This window comes from Staurois parvus, unplaced genomic scaffold, assembly GCF_062004578.1.
Source record: "Staurois parvus isolate SC_StPar_1 unplaced genomic scaffold, SC_StPar_1.0 ptg000147l, whole genome shotgun sequence".
In the NCBI taxonomy this organism is placed as follows: domain Eukaryota; kingdom Metazoa; phylum Chordata; class Amphibia; order Anura; family Ranidae; genus Staurois; species Staurois parvus.
In genome coordinates this window covers 15,982,993-15,991,965 of record NW_028317943.1, presented here as the reverse complement: position 1 = coordinate 15,991,965, position 8,973 = coordinate 15,982,993, and the positions used below count along the sequence as shown (strand labels likewise).

Below are 8,973 nucleotides of genomic sequence, written 5' to 3'. Positions count from 1 at the left end.
GCCCCCCTAAATTGAAGGGATGCCCCCTCACTCAAGGAGGCTTGGGAGCAGTGGTGCATTTAGGTTTTAGGGTAAAATCAAGACACAAATATTTAATGTCAAATAGGTAGAGTAGGTCTAGCTTGGCTAAGTACACATCGTGGTGCAGCATCTGCCAGTGAGTTGGCCCAGGGAGTAGGACACTGTACACCTCCTCCACCCATCCTCCAGGAGCATCTCACAGATCAGATCTATTCCCATGTAGGAAGCAGAGACTTGGAAGCCTAGATACCGACTCCTATATATCGCTCCTGCCAGCTGCGGGGGCAGCAGCGCCACCCCCCTGAAAATGCCACCCTAGACAAATGCCTTGTTTGCCTCGTGGAAAATATGCCCCTGCTTGAGAGCCTCTGGTTTATGGCACTGGGAACAGGATTTTGGCTTTGAGCCCATGGTTGACAAAAAGGAACACTGAAGTAGAAGCAGCAGGTTTTTGAACCGCTGCTTATCTTTAAGGGGTAACGAGAACACTTAGGCCTGCTACACGTACATTCACATTTGATGTTGATGCAGGGCGATCGGTCAGTTTTTTTTTCCCCCCATGCAACAAATGTGTATACCCACAATTATCCAGGGTATGACCAAACAAATGTACCATAATAAAAAAAAAAAAAAAAGCCCCCAGGCATTTGTCTGAGGCAACCTTAAAATATTGGGTCATTGCCAACCAGGCATACGAGAAAGATAAGAAACCTCTGGATCTAGTGAAGATATATTCAATTTCTAAGTGATTGCTCTCACACTAATGATAGGGCACCATTTTCTCTCCCCTCCCCAATAACAAAGATAAGGGTATTGTTTATAGTCACTGATGCCAGGACATTTTCTGTTCCCATGGGCCTCAATCTAGCCCCGCTGAAGTCTAAAGGACCATAAACTGGTCCTTTGTTTTAAGGGCAGGAGTCTCCAAATCCTTTAAACATTCATCCATCATGGAAGGCTTTGCCACAAAGGGCCCAGCTAGGATCTCTACAACACCCTATCAAATGTACCAAGCACTATGGTTATGGAGGGTCTACTTCCAACCCTGCATCAGACTGTGTAGGGTTCAGATTATTATTATACAGTATTTATAAAGCGCCAATAGTTCGCTCAGCGCTGTACATTACAAAGGGGGACAGAACATGTGACAGAACAATACCAATACAATGCAAAACATGAGGGGATTGAGGGCCCTGCTCTTTGGAGTTTACAATCTAGGAGGGAGGGGATAGTGGTACAGGAGGAGATAGCTGTGGGGGATGGAGTGGTAGGAAGAGTGGAGGAGGTCAGTCAAGTTAGCAGGGGGTAGGGTAGGCTTCCCTGAAGAGATGGGTTTTCAGGGTGCGCCTAAAGGAGAGGAGAGTAGGTGATAATCTGATGGGTTGGGGCAGGGAGTTCCAGAGGATGGGTGACACCCTGGAGAAGTCCTGGAGGCGGGCATGGGAGGAGGAGACCAGGGAACTAGAGAGAAGGAGGTCTTGTGAGGAGCGGCGTGTGCGTGCTGGGCGGTACTTGGATATTAGGTCAGTAATGTAGTTCGGGGCAGTATGGTGGACAGCTTTGTACGTCAATGTTAGGATTTTGAATTTGATCCGTTGCGCAATTGGAAGCCAGTCGAGGGATTGGCAGAGGGGGGTGGCGGAAACGGAGCGGTTGGAAAGGTGAATGAGTCTGGCAGCCGTATTCAGGATCGACTGAAGCAGGGATAGCCAGCAGCGAGGCAGGCCAGTGAGGAGGGAGTTGCAGTAGTCGAGTCGTGATACGATGAGGGAGTGGATGAGCTGTTTAGTGGTTTCTGGGGTTAGGAACGCGCGTATTTTGGCGATGTTGCGGAGGTGGAGTCTGCACGAGTTTGTTAAAGATTGGACTTGGGGCTGGAAGGATAGGTTGGAGTCCAGAATGACACCAAGTACTCTGGCCTGCAGGGCGGGTTTGATATTGGCATTGTTGGATGTGATGGAGAAGTCAATGGGGGGGTGGGGTCCAGGCTGTGGGGGAAGACAAGAAACTCGGTTTTGGAGAGGTTCAGTTTAAGGAAGTGGAGCGACATCCAATCTGATATGTTGCTCAGTAGGTGTGTGATTCAGGCAGAGACCGCGGGGGTGAGGTGGGTTGAAAAGATAGATTTGTGTGTCGTCAGCATAGAAGTGGTAGTTGAAGCCGTGAGAGTGTATGAGTTGGCCAAGGGAGGAGGTGTAGATGGAGAAGAGAAGGGGCCCAAGGACAGAGCCTTGAGGGACCCCAACAGAGAGGGGGAGATGGTAGCATTAGAAAGAGCGTTGTGACAGGTAGGATGAGAGCCAGGAGAGAGCAGAATCTCTGAGGCCAAGGGAGTGTAGTTTTTTTGAGGAGGAGGGGGTGGTCGACTGTGTCGAAGGCCGCAGAGAGGTCAAGGAGTAGGAGCACTGAATAGTGGCCATTAGCTTTGGCGGTTAGAAGGTCGTTGGAGAGTGAGTAAGGCGGTTTTGGTGGAGTGTAGGGGACGGAAGCCAGACTGTAGGGGATCGAGGCGGTTGTCATTGAGGTGAGAGCATAGGCAGGTGTAGACGAGGCGCTCGAGGAGTTTAGATGTAAATGGGAGCAGGGAGATGGGTCTGAGGTTGTTCGGGTCATTGGGGTCCAGGGAGGGCTTTTTAAGTATGGGGGTGATGTGTGCATGTTTCAGAGGGGAGGGGAAAGTGCCTGAGGAGAGGGAGAGATTAAAGATGTGGGTGAGGGAGCGTAGGATGGAGGGGGAGGGAGGTCGTAGGAGTTGAGGGGATAGGGTCGAGGGGGCAGGTGGTGAGGTGGGCATCAGAGAGGATCTTGGAGACTTCCTCGATGGTGGTAAGGTCAAATGTGTGGAGTGTTGGGGGAGCTTCAGTATGAGGAATGTAGGGTGGGGTGGAAGTGGAGGTCAGCAGTGGTGGGGCTGTGGGAGAGGCGTGATGAGGGGGTAGCTGAGGGAGGGGGAACGGGGGGTGGAGGGAGTTTGAGCAGCGACGAAGTCCCTGCGAGTTTTGTCGAGGGGGAGGAGGGATGAGGGGGTAGCTGTGTGAGAGGGGACGGGTTGAGAGGGCGTGTGAGTTGCGGCGATGTCCTTGCGAATTGTGTCAATCTCAAGGGCGGTGAGGTGCTGGGTGGAGGTGGGGGTGGAGAGAGTAGAGAGTTGAAGGTGGAGAAGAGTCGGTGAGGATTGGAGGAGAGGGTCTTGATGAGGGTCAGGAAGTAGGCTTGTTTGGCTGCGTGGAGGGAGGAGGTGTAGGTGCGGAAGGCAGATTTGTAGCGGGTGAAGGCTTGTTGGGATTTTGTTTTGCGCCATAGTCGCTCCAGGGCACGACTGTCGTTTGAGGGTTTTGGTGTGATCAGTCTGCCAGGGCTGGAGCGGTCGGGGTCTGATTTTGCGTGTGGTTAAAGGCGCTAGTGAGTCAAGGGCTGTTGACAGAGCGTTTTTGTAGGCAGTCATGGCCAAGTCGGGGCAGGACAGGGGGAGGATGCGGTCATGGAGTTGATCAGCTGCAGAGTAGAGGGGGGCAGGGTTAAGGTTGCGGAGGTTACGGCTCGTAGTAGTGTGACATTTGGAGGGGTAGGCGTTGGAGGACGAGGAGATAGAGAAGGTAATCAGGTTGTAGTCAGACAGAGGGAAGGGGGTGTTAGTGAGAAGCACAGTAGTTGGAGAAGACCAGATCAAGGATATTACCGTTGGAGTGGGTGGTGGATTGTATGCACTGTGCAAGTGCAAAGGAGGAGGTTAAGTGGAGGAGATGGGATGTGTCCGGGTTGTCGAGGTTGAAAGGGATGTTGAAATCCCCAAGGATGATGGTGGGTAGCTCAGAGGAGAGGAAGAAGGGTAGCCAGGAGGAAAAGTCATCCAGGAAGCAGGGTATGGATCCAGGAGGCCGGTATATCACAGCAATCTTCAGGGGGGTTGGGGAGAATAGTCTGATGCAGTGGGCCTTGAAGGAGGAGGAGGATAGGGAGGGGGTTTGGGAGGACTCGGAAGGTGCTCTGCGGTGACAGGAGCAGACCAACCCCACCACCTTTACGACCGTCAGGTCTGGGTGAGTGGGTCCAGGTGAGACCTCCATAGGAGAGTGCAGCATGGGAGGTAGAGTCAGTGGGCTGGATCCAGGTTTCCGTGATCGCTAGGAGGTTGAGGGAGCGGGAAACAAAGGTCGTGGATGGCGGTAAGCTTGTTGCACAACGATCAGGCATTCAGGAGTGCACATGAAAACGAGGGGGGAGATTTTAGGGAGCAGGGGGACAGATACCAAGTTGCGGCAGGACGTGGAGGCAGGAGGGTGTTGTGCGGGTGAGGGAGGTGGAGGGCCAGGATTCGGGGAGATGTCCCCCGCAGCTAGGAGAAGGATGAGAAAGGTGGCATGGGAGCGGGATGTGCAGGAGCGTTTGAAACTACTAGTGGAGGTGTTCGGGTCAGTGGTAGAGTGGAGTATTAGGAGGAGGTGGTAGGTGCCGTAGAGGGATGAAGGAAGCAGTGAGGACACAATATACAATAGTTTGAAAGGAGCAGAGGGATATAGTGAATGGATTTTGGGAACGGAGGAGAGGAAAATGAAGGGGAGTGGAAGAGGCATTTTGGGGAGGTGAAGAGAGCAATAGTAGGGAGATGATAGCAATGAGGGGGGAGATGTACAGGTTTTGGGGTGGAGCAGAGGGGTAAAGAAATGAGATTTGGGAACAGAGGATAGTAATATGAAGAGGAGAAGAGGGGGTGTATTATATAAAAAGGTACACGGAGTGGGACTCAGGCATGTAAGAGATGTTTCCCAGGGTGTTTGCTTGCAGTCTGTCCAGATGCAATGCTTTGAAGCAGATTGGCTTATATAGATCTGTTTTCCTACAGCTAGTGCACTGATCCTGGAAAGAACCATTAAGAAGCCAGGCTGAAGCTGATAGACCACATGTGCAGATATCTGCATAAGACTAGTAAAAAAAAAACCTGAAGCATTGCTCAATGGGTGGGGTTATGCCTAGGCAGGGACTTTGTCAGTGTCCACTAACTGAAAGCCAGCAACATAACCTTATATTTATGGATATGAAGATGCAGTGTCCCATGAATTACAATAAAGGCTGCTTTATCAGCAACTTTTTTTGCCTGGTAGTAATGCTGCTCCTATAAAATACAATGAACAACTTATCTGGAACAAGTGATTGATTGTCATGGCTGTGACGTTTCAACTAATCTTAGAAAGTATTTTACCAAAAGGGCGCTTGATGCTTGGAATAGGCTAGCAGCAAGGATTGAATCAGACAACAGTAATGTCGATTCAAACATGCTTGGGACAGACCGATTTACAATAAAAAATATATATATATATTTTTGTCAGCATAAAAAAAAGGGGCAGACTCAATGACCATTTGGTATTTTTTTGCCATCATTCTTCTATGGTTAAGCATACAGTAAACTGGAGTCAAAACTGAGCTGGCATGCTTATTTTATTTTATGTTAGAGACTCAGAATTGTAGATCGTAAAATGAGCACAGCAAGTAGGCAAATCTAGATGGCAACCGAACATTTTAGAGCTATTCCGACGTGGCTCTGTAGGCCAAAAGTACAGTCCACTAGCATAAAGTAATCTCAATTCAGAATGTGGGGCATGAACATCCAAATCAAAGTTTATCAATAAATAGATTTCTACTTATAAGCCATTAGAAGAAACTAGTTTCACAAATGACCACATGTGGTAGGCCTTGGAGAATGAGTTTTCACTTGCTTGTGAAACATACCTGTACAAATTTTTATTCTCTTGCACTTGACTGGGTGCTCGGAAGGTCACAAAAGCCATTTCAAACTTTACATCACACCTGTGAGACTTAACACTTCTAACTTCCACCTACTGAACCTGTTCAACAAAATAAAAAGGACACAGCTTTCTGAAAATACTAGGTTTTATTAACACCCCAGTGGTAAACAATAACTTTGTTATGTTGACCATTACTTCTTTGTAGATCACAGTCACAGAATACAAAAACCCATAGCATAAACAAGCAGACATGATCAATGGACATGGTCTGATTGGAAATATATTGCAAGGGTAAGATCTTGAATGTACCATTTCCAAGGTAATAACTGTATTTCTAGAACAAAGTCATGAAGGCACAGCTATTGCAAGCGACTGACACCTGTTTAAAACTACTGGGCTGAAAAATACTTTGGTTCCGTAGGAGATTATCTAAACGGAAGGCTGGTTATCTGACTGCAGCTGTGAAGACTCATAACTGCTGAGATATACATGGCGAAAAGACTCCACAATAACCAAGACTATGAAGCAGTGAAGAACATGCTTTAAGGGATCTCTGCATCCTATTAAATATCTGGCAGGAGATTACACTTAAAATACTAAGTCCAATGATCTTACCATTTGAACATGTTTTTTAAATGTTTAATTTTATTGTTTTATAACAAAAAAATTGTTTACTTTATTCTACCAAGAAGATACAAAACATAAGGCTGTAAGTAACTAATAGTTTAATTTATTACAGTGCAGGTAATCCTCAAGGCCACATACACACTGCTTCATTGCTGTTTGCACTCAGCCGGGTTTTGATCTTTCTGTAAAGAAAAATAAAAATAAAGTATTAAGTCTTCGTAAGCAATACTATAAACCCAAGAATCACCCATTTTGTGCCAATACACCATGAATGTGCCCCAAATCCTAAACCTTCAAAATAAGGCTCACTGAAAAACCAAAAGAAAGTATCCGGCTCCTCATAACAGATTGGTTCCAATGCTTAAACCCCCCACCCCCTTCGAAAAGCAGTTGGACCCACAAGTAAATTTTAATAACAGTCTTGCCAAAGTCATTCTTTCAGATATCCCAGTGTTCACAGCAAACTATTCACTGTCTAGCACAATTAAAAGAGCACCATAATACCAGATTGGATCCTGGGTACCTCCCCATTCCGCTTTAGCTCCAAGACAAATTCTAAAAATGGTAAACACTTTACCTGTGCTCTTTTTAAAATAATTTTATAAACAATTTTCAGCTTGCTGAAGATATACAAGAAGCAAATGTAGCCTGTACAACTTCACCAATTAAGATGTCTATGTGCACTTTTATCCCCCAGTTTATAAAAAAAAAAAAAAAAAAACTGCAAACTTGCTCCAAGGTATACAAAGATGCTATCTAGCCAGATTTAGCCAAATGTGTTTATGTGCAATATTTGTATAAGGAAGAAAAAAAAAAAAAAAAAAAAAAAACAACTTTGATGTACAGAAATGTGCATTCTACCAGAAAGGTTAGTGCTCAGTGAGTTATAACACAAAAGACCATTAGTGTATTAAGATACTCAAAGGCAAAATTTACATACCCAGAACATGAATTCTAGACACTTTTTAAACCTAGTGAGGAAAAATTTCAAAGGTACACATACAGAAATAGAATGTAGTTAACCAAAACTGCATGTCTGCATTTGTTAGACTCACAGTGCATGCTTTCGGAAGGTAGGTTTGAAAACATACACTACACAAATAAGGGTACTTGGCATGTTCCAAAACACCACAGCATGCATAAAATGCTGACTAGTTTATAAGAATTACTATTCTGCATGCTGTATGTAATCGGTGTCCTTTAGAAAGTTAAAACTCCTCACCTTGGGTTCATAGTCTGGATCATTTTCCTCATCTGCTTCTTCCTCACCTTCCTATAAATTGAAAAAAATGCTTAGTCACAGTCAGTCTAGAACAGAAAAATAAAAAACAAATTGAGCACCACATACAATCCCTTTAGGGCTCACTACCCCCCAAAACACACAAAATATTGCAGCACATTAGGGAGACTAGTCCCCATTGAAAATTTGTTCATGTCAATACTTTGAGCTGTTTTTTGGTAACTTTTACAAACTATGCAAAGTTCACTTAATCCAATGACAGCAAAATTTTGCACAATGTCAGTGGTTCCCAGCCAGAGAAATTGGGTAACAAAGCTTTAGATTATCCAGTCAGATGACTGGATTTAGCATTAGCAAAACCTGCAGTACTTCACAAGCTTAAATTTTTTTTTTAATCTAGTGTTTACAATGGATGTATTTTAATGCATGTAGTTTAGAAATTCACATACCTTATGCAAACCTTACTACATGTCTAACGGAAGCTAAGCTTTTCTATGGTGTCTATATAGTAGCCCTGTCTTATCTAGACATCTATAAATTAGAAAACTGAAATCCTGCTTGCTTACAACCACAGGAACATTACATGTAGAATCCCTACATTGCATATTTAGAAAGTCATCCACTTGGAAGGAAATGGCTTCTTGGGAGTGTTCTGTACATAGGCAAAGAGCTGTGCATGCTTGTGGTTTGTCACTATATTGTGTGTTTTCCCCGATTGTATGGAAATCTACAGGGATTTAGTGCTCTTATTACAATACTTCACGTTAAGCAGACCCTCTTTAGCAGAACGTTTCATAACTGGAGTGGCTAAAGAAGAGAACATCTCCACCAAGTTTGCAAATATCTTGCAGTGTACATAGCTGGCCTGCAGATTTAACTATCCATTTTCATTTTAGCAAATAAGTTTGTGCAGCTGTTTTATAGTTACCTCATCATCTGCTTCTTCACCCTCCTCATCATACTAAAACAAAAATACATAAAATCACTTTTCATCTACAGTTCAGGAAAAGTGGCCTAGCTGTGATTTAGATAATTCACATAGCATTTGCAGTACAACAAAGCCAGAATAGCACTATATAGAACTACAACATAAACAGTCAAACTTTATTCAATCAAGCTGTATTTTTTTTCTTTACAAAAAAGTTGGTATTTACATCATCGTCGTCATCTTCTATAGCTTCACCAGTGAAGTAAAGCACGGATCGAGGAACTATTCGCTCACGTAAGAAGTGTCCGATTTCAAAGTCTGCAGTAAGAATAGCTTCGGCATCATCATCCTAGTTAGGCAAAGAGGGAAAATAAGTTACAAGTAGTAGTTTGGGACATTAAGCAGTAGTAGCA

At 44.9% G+C, this 8,973-nt stretch overlaps 1 protein-coding gene across 3 annotated transcripts in view; it reads right to left on the bottom strand.

The window, feature by feature from the left end:
* Window positions 1-5,892: 5,892 nt before the first annotated feature.
* NAP1L1 (nucleosome assembly protein 1 like 1) overlaps window positions 5,893-8,973 on the bottom strand; it is a 37,995-nt gene continuing 34,914 nt past the window's right edge. For 2 of the 3 annotated variants that reach the window (XM_089674084.1, XM_089674083.1), the window contains exons 12-15: window positions 8,787-8,909; window positions 8,561-8,593; window positions 7,615-7,665; window positions 5,893-6,574 (exon numbers count right to left, since the gene is read on the bottom strand). In XM_089674084.1, coding sequence (XP_089530210.1) covers window positions 6,539-6,574; window positions 7,615-7,665; window positions 8,561-8,593; window positions 8,787-8,909 — 243 coding nt within the window. In that variant the 3' untranslated portion in view covers window positions 5,893-6,538. Of the gene's footprint in view, window positions 6,575-7,332; window positions 7,364-7,614; window positions 7,666-8,560; window positions 8,594-8,786; window positions 8,910-8,973 lie in introns of all 3 variants that reach the window. The other variant, XM_089674085.1, reaches the window with a different exon arrangement.